The 18,314-nt window shown below is 40.8% G+C and overlaps 1 protein-coding gene across 20 annotated transcripts in view; it reads right to left on the reverse strand.

The window, feature by feature from the left end:
• The window catches only part of LOC131456295 (adhesion G protein-coupled receptor L3-like), a 200,830-nt gene that overhangs the window by 16,237 nt on the left and 166,279 nt on the right, over window positions 1–18,314 (reverse strand). For all 20 annotated transcript variants that reach the window (XM_058624522.1, XM_058624503.1, XM_058624506.1 and 17 more), the window contains 4 exons: window positions 12,045–12,254; window positions 8,751–8,971; window positions 3,918–3,984; window positions 1,877–1,968 (listed from right to left, as the gene is read on the reverse strand). In XM_058624522.1, the coding sequence (XP_058480505.1) occupies window positions 1,877–1,968; window positions 3,918–3,984; window positions 8,751–8,971; window positions 12,045–12,254 (590 nt within the window). The remainder of the gene's footprint in view (window positions 1–1,876; window positions 1,969–3,917; window positions 3,985–8,750; window positions 8,972–12,044; window positions 12,255–18,314) is intronic.

The raw sequence follows: 18,314 nt of genomic DNA on the forward strand, positions 1-18,314 counted from the left end.
GAACCGTGTTCTCGAACTGCAGTCCTGTTTCGCTATTTAACAACTATTTTAAATTGTGTGGCAAGCAAATGTGTCTAAAGCAAATTCTTCACTTAGTAAATAGAGTGGAGTGCAGTGCACAGCTGAACATCTTTCAATATCACTGTGCTGACAGCAGAGTCGGGAGACTGACGTGTCCTGCACAGAAGCAGCAGTTCAAAACAGGTTAAAAACCACGGGTTGGCTCAGGATGCCCTACAGTGAATTTGTAATGGAAAAACACACTGGGATCGTGCGGGTCTGATATGGTGCAGCTACAGCATGCTGCATCATGCTCGGAGAAGATTGTTTTTTATGTGTACGACTGTGCCGAGAGGAGCAGGGCGAAGGAGGGACGCTGTGCTGAGCCACAGCCACTGATGTGATGCCACACAGAAGAAACAGCCAGAACGGCAGCCATAAAGTAGACTAATGTGTCCAGAGTGTGTTAAAAAAAAAGAAAGAAAGAGGAAGACTGCAAAAAACAGCACAGAGACACTTATTCATCACAGCAAAACAGGCAGCAAAACAACTTTATACCATGTGTAGTAGGATTCTGCCATGACCCCAGGCAGCTGATGCTTCATTTTACAGAGTAAAGGGGTCTGAAACAACCTCAGTACTTCTGTGGTATCACCCAAACTTTCTTTCTATCACCTTATGTTGAACACCGTGCCAGTATTGATATTGACATTCAGTAAGTCATCAGTGTTGGTGAATCAATAAGACTGCAGTATAGTGTTTGACCAAGATCTAACAGTGCTCACGGCTGGCTGTCTTGAGGTGTGCAGGAAGTAGCGACCACACTGCGTATTGACGTTCAGTTCAATAATGATGTCATGTCAAAAATCCTTTTTATCAACATACAGCCCTACTTTCTCCACATCTTGGTGGAACATTGATAAAGGAAGGAGTAAGTAAATTCTACATTTAATATACACTTAAACACTCTATATATTTTTTTAATTATTACTATGATGTATCGCTTTGATTAGTGGACGGGCAACTTTACTGTTTGTCAGAGCCAGAGATGACTAATAGTAGTCTATTCTAATGTCACTGTTTAAGTTATTAATATATACCTACAATACTCTGCAACAAGTATGCTGCCTTATTGGAGATATCTGTAGCAAACACATACAGACATCAAGAACCTATAAGTTTGATGGGAATATTTAGTTGAACTTTAAATTAACCCAAGGGACTGAAACTTTTAATGACGAATCTGTAAACTCCAAAGCAAGTTTCTATCTGAGTTTTATAACCAGCATTGTCCCTCAAGCTTCACATTATCTGAAAGCAACCAGGCATTGGCAGATAAACACACACACACACAAACACGTGCAGTATGAATATTCATCTGCCACATTATGACACTACGATAACACCGGGTCAGGTCTGTCAGATTGTCTTGTGACCTTTTCCCGGGCAGACAACAGCGTTCCCTCCGATAATGACGGAGATGCTACACAAAACCTGTTTGGAGTTTAACCTTGCCTGACACCACCTTTCACCATAATGGGAAGTCCTTACCTTGCAGGCTCAGACTCCTGGGTCCTGGGGTTGGGGAATTCACAACCTTAAGTGCTTTTAATGAGGTTTTGAAATATCAAAGGGGGGGGGAGGAGAGACGACATAGACTGCACCAGAACACCAGAGAATAACAAGTACTATGCCATCCAAGTGCTGCTCAGTTTGTTAAACTGAGTTGAAATTAGTACATTTCCATTGTCAGAGTGCATACGATGAAAGGAAACCTGTCAAATTTATAGCGAGAGGCTCATTCTTAACTACAAATAGTGATGGAAAACAACGTGCTGTGTCTGGACGAATACCAGCATGATCTGTGTGCTCTTACTTGATGTTGTCCAGGCAACCGGAGTCCGGCTTCAAGATGGCAGTGTGATGGAACATCTTGTAGAGAGCGATGCCCAGGAAGATTACATTGAGCTGAGAGGAAGATTGAAAAATGGACAGAGACAGCGTGAGAAAAAAGACTCTGAAATGGCTCTCGTGTGTTTCCTGTTTCACTTCCATCCATTTTAAATCAGGACACTTTGTAGCGCACTGCTGAAATGCTGCAGCCAGACCTGGTTTCCCACTTTGCCAAACAGAGCGCAAAATTCTATAAAAACTCTGCGGTGGTACAACGGACTAAACAGGGAACAGTGGCACAAGACAGCTGCATGCATGTGTGCGGGGGCTCTGCATCCCAGTTATTCACACACGTCTTATCATATTCACACTTAGAGGCAACCACAGGGAATAACTGTCACACTGCTGCTGCCTTTCACAGATTCTACATCTGGAGAAATAAAAAAAAAAACATTTGGCATGGCTTGGATTTTTATTATTTTTTTATTATGATTTTCTTTTTGCTGAAATGCTAAAAAAGACGGTCCCCTGCCGTGTCACAAACAATGAGAGTCAAGTCTAATTCTGTTAACACTGCTGGGCCCACGCTGTCAAAACACAAGACACGTTTTAAATTTACATTCCTGCTATGTGCATATACCATATGTGAGACTTGCTACTGTATGTTGTACCGACTATTTATTTTTGAATATTAATAGAAAATTAGAAAGAGGAGCTCAAAAATAAACACACAAGCGGAAGCAAGTGCATCTCGGTGATTTACACTTTTGAACGCACGTTTCCCAAACACACTGTAATGAGTATGGGAAATAAAACAGTCTTACATTTAAAAACAAAACAACAAAAAAACAGACTCGCTCTGCTGTATCTCATTATTTTTCTTTTTCACCGTGAGTCAAGAATCATAAATCACAAGAATCATAAATGACTCAATTCTGGTCACAGCATGGGGGGTGTGTTTCAGAATGTCTCCTCAAAAGTGACAGCAATTAGTGAGCTCTTCTACTTAGCAAATATGAAATAAAAAAAACTACTTATTTTTATTTATTTATTTTTTCAACTGCATTACGTAGCCAGAACATTAACTCACGCCCAAGGGTTGAATTTGATCTTTAGCTCCAGTCTTGTTTCTAGCATAGAAGCTCTTGTTTATAAATATAAAAGTGAAAACGAGTGAGTCATGACGCACACAGAGATGCATTGTGAATGATTACTTCCAACTGGAGCGTGAAAGTGCATTATTCATGTCTGGATTTAGCAACGAGACTGAGGCTAGGCAGAGAGACATGCATATGAAGAATCTTGGAAAAACACATTTGGATGAATCTTGCATTTAAAAATACTCCCGCGTGAGAACATTATCACTGTTTTTCATTTTTCACTTAAGCTGATGCCCTGATTACGAATGTATATTATGATGAGGTAAATCTGTCTCTCTCTCGCTCTCTCTCTGGTGGCACTGTGATATTTACAGGTTGGCATTAACTTAAAAACTTACACCAGAGCACCAGACTTACATTAGATTAAAAGCCGTGCGATCAATAAATGAGCTACTTTATTAGAAAATGAGGGCTGTCCTAGTTGGGAGAGACACATAAAATATGTGTAATGCTTGGGTTTTTGTGTGTGCCTGGGCGACGGGAAACGGTAGAGTCAAAGTTGGAACGAGAACTAAATCAATCATAATTGCGGTGCAGATTACTCCAACACTGCATACTGAGCAGAGTTCATTCTCCTTCTCGCTTTCTCTCCTCCACCTTTCTCCGTCTCCTACTCCCTCACTGTTACCACTAAAATTGTCGCAGGCGGCGACTGCAGCTGGGTTTCAAACTTCAATGCATTGCTCTGCACCCCTCATTCTTTTTCCCGGACGGCTCCGTGCCCGGCGGTGGCATATATGCTCAACAGGGCAGAGAAAAGAGGTAGGATGGAGGGAGCAAGAAAAAGTGTTCTCAGTGGACCATTCAAGCAACGACCCGCAGGCTAAGTAGGGTTAATGAGCAGACAGGGAGGGTTACGCTTACCATAATTATCAAGGTTGCCGGTCCTATGAAACTCCAAATGAAGTAGGTGTCCAGGCGAAGCCAGCAACTGCAGGGAAGGAGATGGAGTGAGAGGAGAGGGGGATATGAAGTAAGACAGAGGATGGGGAATATGAGAGGAGAAAGTGAGGGGGGGAGAGTTAAAAAAGATTTGAGGTTATTGCTTCATACCTGGGATCAGAGGGAGGGTGCAAATCAAAAACATAGACTGCACCAAAACACAGGCTGCAGTGATAACACCAGCCTTTCACAGTCAAAGTTGTCCTGCTTCACTGAGGAATATAGAGAGTGGAAAAGCTGGACGGACGTAAAAGACGGCCGACAATGAGTGGACTTTAGTTCAATTTCTTTTCAATTATTATTAAGGAGGGAAATTACGATCACAGATGATCATTTATGCATGATTCAATTAGGTTTCAATTGAATCCTGTATCAAACTGTATCACTCCAAAGGAATTAGATTGACCTCGACCCTGACCGACATTGGCCACACACAGTCCTGAGGCACTCAACATAGTGTCTGACATGCTCATGTTAACCGTGGTGACTGTGTGGAGCTGCTGTAATTATGTCCATAATGAAATAAATGCGCTTCTCTGACCTCCTCCTTCATAGCAACACATTACAGACAGTCAATTCCTCTCCACGGGTTAAGATACAGAACAGAGCTGGCGGGACGTGAAAAGTTCTCCTTTGAAAAGAGAAAGAAAGGAAAAAGAACTTGATTCATGACCTGTGGTTGAATTATTAATCTTTTAATCTCCGCTACTGCTGCACACACACGTCTCCATTTTTGGCCACTGGAAAATTACAGTTCATATAGCAGCGTTGTCATTCAGGCTGACAGAGAAGGGGCGGAATGGAAGTGGCAGGTTTTTTAAGTGCAATGCCGTTGCATTTTAAGGTAACGTGAAGTGCACGAGGCGCACACACACACACCACTGGGCTATTCAGACAGAACTAAAAAAACAACAGCAGCTACATATATATTCCTCAAATATCTCACACTGATTTAAAATGTGAATGATCAAGAAGTGTATTTTGGAATACAAGCAACAGTATTGTGGTTCTCTGCAGACACAGCACACTTCCAACACTGATGAGCAATGATATGATGAATGCTATTTTGGTCACACACACACCCTTGGAGAAAAAAAAACAACAACAAAAAAGAAGCATCTTCATATACAAAGTGAAAATTCAAGCAAAACACGTCAACTGACGGACCTCAAAGACAAACGAGACACGGGATAGGAAGTGACAGGACAGAAATTGACTGTTCCTTTGTTGTTACACGAGGTTGATATGTCTGCCTCTCACTTATATCATTGGATTAGAGGAGGCAACACAGAAAATCACACGTGGACACACAGGGAAGTGAGCAAGTACTAAAATCGGGCAGCTCATCAAAGCACATGTCGCTATTTCGCTGAGGCTTCTATTGTTCCTTTTACCACCTTATTTTTCAGATCATAGAAACGATTTAAAGACTTCTTCACTCGTCTCACAGTTGTGTTTGGATTTTGGGTCACATATACTTTTATCCCAAACCCTGGGGAGCTACTTTTGAGTTAAGTGAAATATCTGGGGCCTGGAAGACTACAACTTATCTTTCAACGTGTCCTTTGAAACATACAGTATAAGATGTAAGATGTGAACTTTTAAACAAGTGGAGGTGCTATGGGCTGTCAGGTTTCTTTATCTTGTGTCTTGTTATGAATCCAAATATCTGTTAATTGTAAAGAAGTGCTCAAATGACACACAGGGCAAGTCACATGACACATGGGGGAAGCAAAAGGTGTCAGGAGGAGACTTGTTGGTTGACTCTCTAGCTTTTGTGCATGTGCAGTTATAAGGAAACAGGTAAAAATATACATTATAAAGGTTTTCTAGTCTTTACAGTCATGTTAGAGTATTTGCCTTGTTCAGACCTACTTACATTTAAGAAGGTGGTAACTTATCTCTGTTTTATTGGCAATAAAGGCAATCTGTTTTTGAATGACGAGGAGATGCCCAACCTACAACATATGATCCAATAAAAGATAATAAAAAGGCAGATTTCAATTTCCAATGTGACATTTTAAAATTAAATTCAAACCCTAAGCGTGTAATAACAATCTGCACAACAAATATTGCTAAAATGTTACATCATCTACATTGACCATATCCTCACAACTTCCTTTTTCTTAAAGTGGCTCAACACACAGGACGAGCCACTACAGATTACTGAAACTGAGACCGATTCATTAAACCTGATGAATTCCACACATGGTCACATGATGATATTTGCTCAAGAGTAAAGTGCCTTGCCCCAGGTTACATTTAGTTTAATTACTGCGAGTCGGTAAAGGGAAATCGTACTCTAATCTCTCCGATCGCAGATGATTTGATGCTGGAGTTTGAAGAGATGTCTTTACAAGGCAGCTGACCTTCACACTGCTGCCCGCTTTTTTTATGCGCTTCACTTCTTATGAGTCATCGTACATTATGTCATTCATCTGCAGCAACAGGGTCATTTTTCACATGAACTTGTTGCTTATTTTTTGCTCAAAACATGGCCAGCCGTGATAACACAGCCATGGTACCCAAATCAATTTGTGGCCGGTATATGTGTCCTCCCCGACATTCTGCTTTTCATCCCGTGTCATGCTACGTCCACTCTCTCATTCTTCAACCCCGGCGAATAATTGTTCCAGCGGTGGCAGGCTTTAATTATTCACATGATGCCAAGACTCAGGCGGTGGCAGCTATCACCTCATTCATCACCAAGAACTATTGCTCCACCAGTCTTCAAATACACTCTCTACCAGTTGCAATGTGTGTACTCCGTGTGTGGATGTGTCAAATATGATAAACATACAGAAACTGCTGACGCTGGTCTTCATCATATTCAGATAGGTTTAAGATTAATGAGAGGAATGGAAGGTGATCCTCAGCTAAGCATTATACTGGTTTCTTGTAGGGATGGACAGGGATATTTGATTTGTATTTGTAAAAAAAACAAACAAACAAACAATCAGTTAATACAACTATTCAAAATTAACTAATGCTGATTAATGATTGCACTGCTTTAAAAAAAAGTTATCTGAAATGGTATCTAATTTGTGGTGCATCTATTACCACAAGGTGGCAGCAGCAGGAAACATGTAGCTAGTAGACTGCACGTGTTTGCAGAAGTGATGACATTTAATTTTTAAAGAGGATTCTTGAATGCATCTTGTAGCCACTCCTTTAATAATCTTCTTGAATATTTGAATAGCATTTTCGCTTGAAATGCCCCATCCCTAGTGAATTGACTGCTCTCTATTTCAGAGGAAAAATGTAGTATTTGCTGTTCCTCGTCCTTGTGTCCCTCCTCTAAATCTCTCCATTCCCTCGCTGTAATGTTGTTTTGTATCCTTAAAACACTGATAGCCTAAAATTCACTCAGCAATACTATCTCCTGAAGGAAGCATTTCTTTTTTACTGTCAAAACAATGTCAGTTCAGCAGTGGGGAAATGTACGAACCTTGAGTAACCGTTCTGCTTTATTAAAAGTTGATGATGAACGATAGTAACTGGTTTGTCAGTGACTTGTTAAAGCCCCTCAAACCAAAACATACAGTTGTTAAGTTGTTTGAAGGGTCTCTGTCGGTGTAGAGACTCACAGAGAGATGGTGTTAGGAGAGGGAAAGACTGTAACCCACCGAAAATTTGGATTTGTCTTTTTAATAAATGAAACACCATCATACATTTGGTTTCTTTTTCTTTTATACATCAGATATATTAATTTCTATTTATATTATATATATATATATATATATATACACACACATATGTATATATATATATATATATATATATATATATATATATACATATACACGTTCTGAGTCTCCAGCACTTTTATTCCACTTATATGTATGATGCTTTATTAATTGTATGTTTTATTGGTATGGTTTTATGTCTGCCATCTCATAAGATGTCCGTCGAAAGGTTGCCTCTGTTTTAACTGCAAGCTAAATCTGAATTTGGGTAGAAATAAAGCAACTTTACATTCTAATTGTCAATTTCACCAACAAATACAGACATGATTATATCTTGGCTGGTAAAACAGGCTGGTTATTCCCTGAGCAAATTACTGATCCTCACATTTCCCCTCATGCATGTCTATGAAAAAAGTCCCTTTAGACAAAACTGCTTTAAAGTACTATTAGAAAAGCTGGTACAACAGAGGTGAACAGCATAGCCTGAAATGAGAGTTCTTCTGTCTGGTGTGGATAACATATCAGAGTGCAGCATATTCTGTTCTCACATATTCTTCCATGTGGCATTCATATCCAAATATAATGGTACCTATAATAAATATAATATAATGACTTAGGGGAATCAAGAGACGGATAAAAACTGAAGAAATTGGCCAATCAATGTAGAAGAGGACACTATATCCTATATTTGCTCTATAATGGAGATAGCATGGGTAAAGGGCATGATCATTACCAAGCTCCATTGAAACTCCATTTGCTAACATGCAATTGGCACATCTTTCACACTCTGTACGTCAAGTCTAAAAAAAAAAGCAGCCATTTCCATGCTTTAGAGCAATCAAATGCATTATAGAACAGACATGATGGTACTTCACATGACTAGTAAATGGATAAATGGTTAACTGATGTGTACAATAAATACAAGGCCTGTTTTGGTAAAGTGAAGCTGTCCATGTCCTGTTGTATTATGGTTTGAATTCTACTCCCGATAAATCGGCAGTCAAATCTATTACGGGAAAATGTAAAAGCTGCAATCACGTTATCTCAGACTAGCGTCACAGGTACTTACATTCGGTCTGTGCCATAACTGCGGTAATCCACAGCGGCAGAAACAGCCACAATCAGTGCAGGAACTCCATAGCCCACCAGGTAGAAGTAGCGGCGGCGTGAGTGCTCGCTCTCAAACACCTCCACCAGCATGATGTAGAGCTGCACGCCCTCCAGGAACATCCATGTGAAGGCTGCCAGGAAGAAGAAGTGGAGCAGGGCGGCGAAGACAGCACAAGCAATCTGGGAATGGATTGTGATGACAGAAGGAAAGAATGATAAAGGAAGGAGTAAAACGGGCAAGAATTAACCAGTGAAATCATTTTTCAATCTAATCACTTTTTGGGCATTTAACTCATTTTCTGGAGGATTACACGTCTTGCTAAAGGGCACAGTATGACTGGCAACGTGCGTCATCCAAATGACTGCAAAACCAAGCAGCATTTTCCTGACCTCTCCATGTCTGTGTCTTCCCAACAATTAGCATTGCTAAGCTTTGTCTGGCTGAAGTGATTGGACGTCTGCCTGCAGTCATTGGCAGAAGGACAGTGTAGTGCACCCATGTGGTCATGTTTGTTTGCTTGGTGGCTAACAAAGATGAGAGAGAGCAATATGAATGACTGAAGAAGTGGACAGAGAAAGAGACGCACAAATAAAAGACATGCTGTTGTTTGCATGTACACATGTGCCCACTTACTTTCTAAGAATAATATACTTACATGGATTGATCTCATTGTTGGCACAGTTGAACCTAACCAGCACATTTTGTCACAGAGATGGATTCAATTAAATAGCTAAAAAGGTTGAGTGGACATTAATTGCAGTCTGGGAGAGTGATCTTAGAGCTGGGCTGTGAATTACATCCATAAAATGTAATGGGAGGGAAAGGTGTAGGGCCAAAGCATTGGCTTTAACTTCACAGGGAAGTAGCCTTATTCCAAAACTCCAGCCTGGGAGTTTTGTATGGAATATTTGTGATATTTGAAAATCAAAGTATACACGTGATCTGATAGAATGAGGTTGAATAGAAGGGTATAACATTGTTATTATTATTCAAAGATCCCAGGTTACAGATGTCTGACAATACGGCAATAAAACTGACTTCACAGAAATAAATGTTTATCATTATTCATGTCAGTTTTGGATGTGATTTATAGACCTTTTCAACTACATTTAAATCATTAGACAGTGTTTATCACTGTATCAAGTTATTAACAATATTAGATGTGTGTTTCTTCAAGTGATTTTCATTGGTATGTATTCGTTTATAACTCTCTAACTGGTAAACTACCCCAATAATCTATCAATATAACGTCACCAATCAGAGGCGCTTTATCACACCTGCTCATCCAGCTGTCTTGCTTTATATGTTTGGAAAAACAAAATTAAATTGGGAAGAACTGCTCTCTCTTCTGAAGCAGCTGACTCATGGAACAAAATACAACACGCTCTTAAATTAAGTCCACGTCCTTCTTTTGGACCTTTGAGAATTGCAATAGCTCCAACTGTTTTATTCAATGTCACATTTTTCATTTTGGCTTTTCAGATCTGTCAAACTGCTGAGATTTTTTAAATTCATAAATGTCTTAGCGTTTGTTTGAATGCCCTCGATTGTCTATGTTTTCTGTATATCTGTCTTTTACTTGCTATCGTTGTAAATGATGAAGATTTCTTAGGTAATAAAGGTTGTATGTAGAGTTTGTATGCATCTATTATCTATTATTGCTCAGACACCTTTTAGTGGTAAATGTTGGTGCATAAATCATCTATACTGCGCTCGCAGACCATCACTCAACCCCTTTTTCTAATACCAAGGATACGTGTGTACTCTGCCTCATTACCAAGCAAACATAACATGAATGCAACAGGTGTAATAAAGCCCTCTGCCTCTGGTGTTCATACAATGACACCACATTTGTCTTCAGCGTGGGAGCAGAGGCAAAGCGCACACACAAACACACACACACACACACACAATGATGACTTTAGGATGCTTACCCCTGCTCCTACACCTGAGCCCTCACAGAATAGTAAAACAATTCAAACTGCCGTCGCTATATTAGAGGCTTTGGGTATTGAACAGTTTGATCCAGGAAAAGCTGTTTAGAAATTGGAAAAACTGGCCCAGAAGGTAAAAGTGAGGTGAATGGATGAATTCATATCCACATCAGGGAGTCTCTGTAGTGTGTGAAAAATCACCTTGCAGGTGTTGGTGTGTGAGCGTGTAAGAGTATGTTCAAGTGTGAAGTTGGTTTTGTGGAACCAATGGAGGGAACATTTGTTGAATAAAGTCTTTTCAGCTTGTCTCACTGAGGCAATCAAAAATGTTCAGTTCAGGGCCGCTGGCACTCACTGGGATGTACCACTCATGGCACAGCATGAAACCAAAGGAAGATCTTTGCACACAAGAAAAGCTTTTTAAAATCTAGAGAGAAAATAGAGAACGATTTACAGGGCAGATGAATGCAAAGACTTTATTGGGCACGTCTTGCAGTCTCTAAAAGTTATTTAGTCAATTTATTGATTTTTGTGCGAGTTGGAAAGATCTTCATGTTGTATCTAGATTCTTTTAATGGAGTTCTGAGTAGCTTATACTCATCCTAAATTGCTTTCACCTAAACAGAAACAAGGCCCGACTTTCAAATGATCATACTTTATAAGTCATTGCATTGTGTGTCACCTATCATTTAATGGACACTCGTATCAAAATAGCTTCCAGTCAACTTGATTTAAACGTATAAGTGTGTAACATTAGGCAGTTTTATTGGCAGAAATATATATACGTAGAAATATACCACCTGTAATGATGTTACGGAAGTCTTTAAGACAAAAATTGTTTGATTTTGATGTACTTTTAGGCAAGAATCTTGGTTCGCCATGCTTCTACAGCAGTCAGATTAGAAAAACTAACCAAAGCGTTCTGCATTTTGAAACGGGAGCTCATGACACTGCATTTTTGGAACCTTGACAGCTGACAGACTGCTCTAAAAATATTCTTTTTTGAAGTGCAATTCCCAATACCATTGTTGTTTCCTATTTTACTTCTATAACTGCATTGTTGAGTAATGATCTAAGTTAATTTCATCAGTATTTCCAGCCAGTCATATACTGCCACAACAGTGGATATCCACAAATCCTAACCTGGATATTTATCCTAACCCTAACCTCGATCTTTGATTTTATATTAGCCTTTCTCTGACGCTCTTGGATGAGAACGAGTTGGCATTTCCGTCTGTGTGTTGGTTTGCTTGGTGCAGCCGTTCAACTGCAATCTCTATGGTGCAGGAGTACAAATCTCCACCAGCAACTTTCTTACCGGCTGGTCACCCCGATTGATGCCCACGAGGAACAGGGACTCAGCAATGAACAGGCTGATGCACAGGTTCTTATGGATGGTGTTACGATCACTCTGGAGGCCACGGAAGAAGCAGAAGGTGAAGAGGCTGATGAGCAGGCAAACCAAGGACAGGAGGATCCCGACCCACGTAATGACATCCAGAAGCATGTCATGAACAGGATCTGCGTGCTGAGAGAAAGAGAGAGAGAGAGAGAGAAAGACATTCAGTGAAGTGTTCATTCTCTTTGGTGACACTGTATTTATATATATATATATATATATATATATATATATATATATAAAAAAAACAAAAACAATTATCAATGGTAGAAAAGTGGCTATAAAATTATATCACCATTATACCCCAGCTACTAAATGATGGCTTTAATTTCCACTTTGAAATAATGTATCTGTGTGTGTGTGTGTGTGTTTTGTTTTCCATAAATCACTACACAGTGAGTCACAGGTGGTAGATATGAATCATGAATTAGTTAGGGTGAATCAATCTAAAATGCCCCTCCATTGTTTCATGTTGGTCAAGCAGCCGAGTAAAACAAAGTGAGCACTCTCAAGGGCCACAGGTGTCCGAGGCCATCGCAAAAAGGAATACAATCAAACCACAACATGTTCAATACCTTTCGCTGATGCTTTCCGATTATTGTTTCCTCCAGTAATTTGCCACCACAGCTAGTTTTTGGTGCTAAAGAACCCCTTTGCTGACAATTCGTTTGAGGCTTTACGGTACGGATAAGAATCAACAGTGATTCAGCTCCAGCCATGAAAGAAAATTTACATCCGTCCATAAAAGCCAAGTGCAGATAGGGAACGTGGGAAAAGGCCCGTTTAAACAAAGACATCTGAAGCAATATCAGAATGTGCCAAGAACAAAAAAAACAGTGTAAATTAATTGGGAAGTAGGTGTGACAATTGCTCCTTTTGCCAGTCATGTGTACAAAGCATCTAATCCACACAATCTCAGGCCGAGAATACAGTTGGACCATGAATGGTTAATGTGCTAAATCAAGCTTGTTGAAATGTAATACACCAACTAGCATGTTGCATTATATGTCTATTTATCTGTAGTATTTCAAATAAGGCTCAAAAACACATTTTCAAGTGCAGCTCTCCATTGTCAAAATCTCTGATGTCACCCAACAACATCACCAGACCCTGTGTGTAAGAATTAGTGACATCTACTGGTGAAAGCACAGGAACAAGGCTGTTCTTCTTTGTGTGGGTAATAAGTTCAAGAAGTTCGACATATAAAACACATGCTCTGGCTGTTTCAGGCTCCTGTACAAACATAGTGGTGCAAGATGGCAGCAAGACAAGGCCCTTGTCATACACAAGGCTACAAAAACCAAACAATTTTTTTATTTTGAAGTGATTATACGCAAACATACATATGAGGAGTGTATTCAATTTCTGCCAATGAGCCGTCCTTAAATGTTCCACACTGGACCTTTAAAGACAATGACTGCTGTGACTTTCAGATGCATTTACATTCAAAACCATCCTTCGGAGACAAAGTTAGACATGACGTAACATCCTTCTTATTTTGTCTGCTGACGGCTTCTGTCAAGAGTAACAAACTGCTGCTCCGCCTCTCTGACACCCAGTGGTAAATCTAAGCAACAAATGTGCTAAGTTTGCAACCCACCAGTAAACGCCCCCCAGGATGATGTAATGGAAACTGTTCCCATCAATACGTTTCCAAAGAGCAACAGCCAATAGAGAAAGTCCAACATTAGGCGACCGGACCACTGGTGTAACTCGATCACTCAGCAAGTCCGTCAGTGACAGACATTTAAGTTTATAGGTCCGGGCCTGCTGCGCTGGTACAGCTATACATTGATTTGCTACCCAGGGTTCATGTAACCCAGGGGGTACATGGAAGGAGAAGCATGCGACTTCTACCATTACACTTACAGCACAGTGACAGAAAAATCACAACAACCCATATGGCATGCACCGTTTTATTGTTAATAAATAAATAATAAGCAGTTTAAAACGGCTCCATTGGAAACATGATGGGTGGTGTAGACATCTGACAAAGCCGAGGGGGCCATCTGACAAATTTTTTTTTAACATTGCACAAGCCAACATTACTGCAACAGATGTGCAGACTCCCAGTGCAATTCACATCAGCAATTAAGGAATACACTATTACTATTTACTTTTCACTATTACTTAATTCTGTATCATTTTACCAGTCTTTAAAAAATATATATACAGTATATATATATATATTTTATTGGGCATGAAACCTAATAAAAAAAAAAAAATGTGGATTAACATCAGAGAGTGACAACTTGATTTATTAACTAAACATAATTACTGCATCCAAACACTTTGGTCAGCTTCTGAGGCGTCTTAATTTCCCAAAGGAATTGTCCTCTTTTTCAGTCTGTTGGGCATTGATTTAAAAAAAAAAAAAAAAAAGAAGGCAAAAACAAGCGAGCATTGGGGGAGGGGGAAGTGTAGGTGATGTAAAAAAAACAAAAAAACAATCTGTCAACCTCCTTAAAACTGACTGTCCCTGCTGTGTCTCAACGACTGTATAAGTGAAGCTTTTTCACTTAAACATAATGATGACTGCAACTGAGTGTTAATGAAGATCACACATGTTTCACCACAGAACAGTGTCACAATGAGTTTAAGGCAGACAGATGACTCCAACGTATGTATTTTTCCCCCTTAACTGTGTACGTCAGGCACTCTATATTAACTGTAAGGCTAGTTTGCCGTTTGTTATCAAAGGCTGTGTAATCTGTTTTGGCCTCCACCAAATAATGTATGAGTCTGAGCTATAACCTGGGACAAAACCCATGGAAATATTTGCTTACACTGAGAAATAACCCTGCAAAAGCACACTGAATGTCAGTTATGTGGTTATATATGTTATGTTCCTCCACCCTAGCAATCAGGTTACTGTGAGGAATCTTGGGAGATGAAGTATTGCAGAGAACCTTTGTTTAGTGGAAGCCCAGCTAATGCTAGCAGAGATGGGAACAGATGCTGATCATTAAGGGGCTCTGGTACAATAACAGCCGCAGTGCTCCTCAAGTCTGGGGGAAGGCGCTCTTTTGATTTTGCTGCCTGATGAGCCGTTGTGTATACGTTCAGAGTGGTGGGGGGGGCAGACGTGTGTGTGTTTGTGCCACTCTGCATCAAAGTGAGGCTTCAGCTTCCTTTATTTTAGAGCGTTGCCGATGCAATGGGTGGCAACAGATGCTGATGTCTGCGCTCGCATGCTCTGTAGGTGTGTGGTGCATGCGACACACAAGTCTGCTTTCAGTCAGTAATAATGCAGTGGGTGGGTACTGTAGCTGGACCCTAAGGTCTAGCGAGCTGTGCCGTGGCTGCAGGCTCTATCCATCACAGTCTCACCTTCGATTGGAGAGGGGCCCAGGTCAGAGAGAAAGAACGAGGCAATGGAAGATCAGAAGGCAAAGCTGTGGAAACAGCGAGAGGAGGGACGGGAGTGCATCTACACCTGAGTGATGGATTTACTGTAGCATGAGTTCTTTGTTCTAGGAGGTGGATGATGGCTGAGACGTCACTATCCCCGGTGTCTCTGCCGAAAAGTTTCCTTTTACTGGGGGCTCTGCACAGACAGGATGGCAAAGTATGGGATCTGCGGAGTAACTGCATCTCACTTCACACCTGCAAAGTTCCATCATGAGAATCTGTAGACGGGACTTCAAAGTGGGAAGATATAATTTGCTCTGTGGGTTGTAAGAGTGGCCAAGACATATAGCAGCATCCATGTAAGTTAGCAGAGCCTCACATCTGTGCACATTTTGATTCATCTTCCAATCGTTCTCTCCCACATTTCACTCTCATTCTTTAAACACATATATATATTTATTTGACTTTTTTATTTTTTATTTAATCTAAGGGCTGCCTGAAGAGTTTGGCTTTGTCACTCATCTGCTCTCCCCTGGAACACAATAAGGTTTCCAGACACTTGAGCAGTCTGACAAGGAGGAGCAGGTGTGGCATGGAACGCTGGTCATTCACACCAATCCATCTAAAATGACTTCATACACACTCCAGTATCCTCTGGATTCAAATATCTAAACAGGTTGAGACTAATGTGAGATATTTTATTGTGTAGTGTACTTATATTAGTCAAAATGTCTCCAAGACATGTTGTTACTAATGTTATCCATTTTCTCCATTTTTGACCGCTGTTTAAATGGAGTACTTTTTGCTTTTCACCCCCTGGCGGCTAACTGCTACTTCCTACGCTCCACTTGTCAAACTGGAAGACTACATCAAATTTTCATAAAGTCAATGTCGACAACAAGACAACAATTCCGATGATCCCACGCTGCGATCCGATGTTATCAAACGCTGCATTTTGTTATTGCTAGGGCCGTGCATTAAAAGCGGAAAACCTCAAAAAAATCAGGTTGTGGAAATGAGGAAAAGGGTTGATGTGGTGAAGGGAAGAGAGTGTCAGTTGTTAATATCTCAAAGAACCGCCCTCAGCATGGGGCCATGAAGCCAATCCAATTAAAATGCATAAATCTCCATACATGCCTCCAGAGCCCGGGCTTTGACTCATGAAATACGGTCAGGCAGGGCAGACATTTGCTCTGAGGGGCAGTGGCCCACTGCGGGGAGTCATGTGACAATTCCACCTACGGTATGACCAGGGATTTATGATCTGCATAGGGATGAGGAACAGTTGCAGAGGGGGCATATGAATCAAACACCCTGGCAAAGTTGTCACATTTCATGGGGCTGAGCGATGGATTCCTGCATGTGTTGCTGGAGCTGACATTCAGCACATGTACCTGCAGTGAATGTCACACTATTTGCTAATCTGCAATAACCATGTACCGTGGTGTAATGTGCCACCATGCATTTTGGTTGCTATGGCATTCAACGTGGTCCTGGTCTCGCCTGTCTATGCCTGAAACATCATGATAGATTTATTTATTTATTTATTTATTTATTTATAACATCACTCTTGCTGCACCATCCTTGTACAGTATGTTACGTCATAAAATACACAACTAACCTTGACTGTCCTTTCTCATCATAGTTAGCGTGTGATGGTGCCACTAGTGTAGATGTTGTGAGAGGACAGTGATGGATGTTACCCAAATATCACACCCTCCATCATCCAGCGGGATGCGCCATTGATTTATACTTACTGGTCTGTCGGGAACAGTGCCACTTACCAGTAGCTCAATGCCTCCCTGGGGCCTATCTCAGCACACGAATCTGCTATGTAAATAATAGCCTGTAGGAGGAACCAGAGCAGGTCTATATTTCTTGTGCTGGGGCTTGTGCTTTAGCCCATATTTAAAAAGATTTCTTTCTTTCCCTTACTGCCCACTAGCTATTCGCACAAATGGGAGACTTCAATTCTAAGGAAAGGGTTCAATACGGGACCCTCGCAGCTTGAATGAGTATGAGCCATTAGGGAATCTGAAGAATATGTCTTAAGTGGACCCTGATGAAATACAACACCATGGTGTATTTGTTGTGACATTCATTCAGCTCCTGCATCAACCCAAGCAAGAACAAAGTGACCCTGAACAGTTCATGCAACAAAGAGACTAATCCGCGCAACACAAAACAAGTCAACATCACCACTATTATCGAGTAATACTCGAGTCAAACGATGTGGCGCGCGAGTTAAACGCCTCCGCTGACAGAGCTAAATCCTGCCTTTCAACACTGAGCTGAGTGGAATGACTTTATTTCCAATACAATTTAGGCATCTTTGATTGCAGTGAATGTCTCAAGGCTCACGAAGAGACATCTGAAAGTAAGAATTATCTGTCGTGGCAAAGTCACATCAAAGTACTCCCACTCTCGTATTGCTCCCTCAAAAAACCCTGTTTGCAATCATTCTGAAAAGATACAAAAGAGACACATAATCTCACACACGCAGCTGCCGACTGCGAGTACAGTGCTGAATTTGTTTATGCGACCAACGGCGCTTCTCTGCTCAGACTGCAGGATCAGTCTGAGGCATCAGCAGTGCTCTGGAATAACAAGAACGGGCTTGAGTGGTGACACGGGCAGCAGTGACAGTACTTAATATCCTTGTGATTGTCCAAGTGGATTTGATCACCTGTAACTGACAGGTACACACACACACACACACACACACACACACACACACACCATTGACTGCACTCCCTTGTCCCATACCCTAACCTAACCTTAACCATCACAACTCCATGTCCTTCCCCTAACTTTAACCTGAAACTAATTCTAATGCTA

The sequence above is a fragment of the Solea solea genome, chromosome 3, assembly GCF_958295425.1.
Source record: "Solea solea chromosome 3, fSolSol10.1, whole genome shotgun sequence".
Taxonomy (NCBI): domain Eukaryota; kingdom Metazoa; phylum Chordata; class Actinopteri; order Pleuronectiformes; family Soleidae; genus Solea; species Solea solea.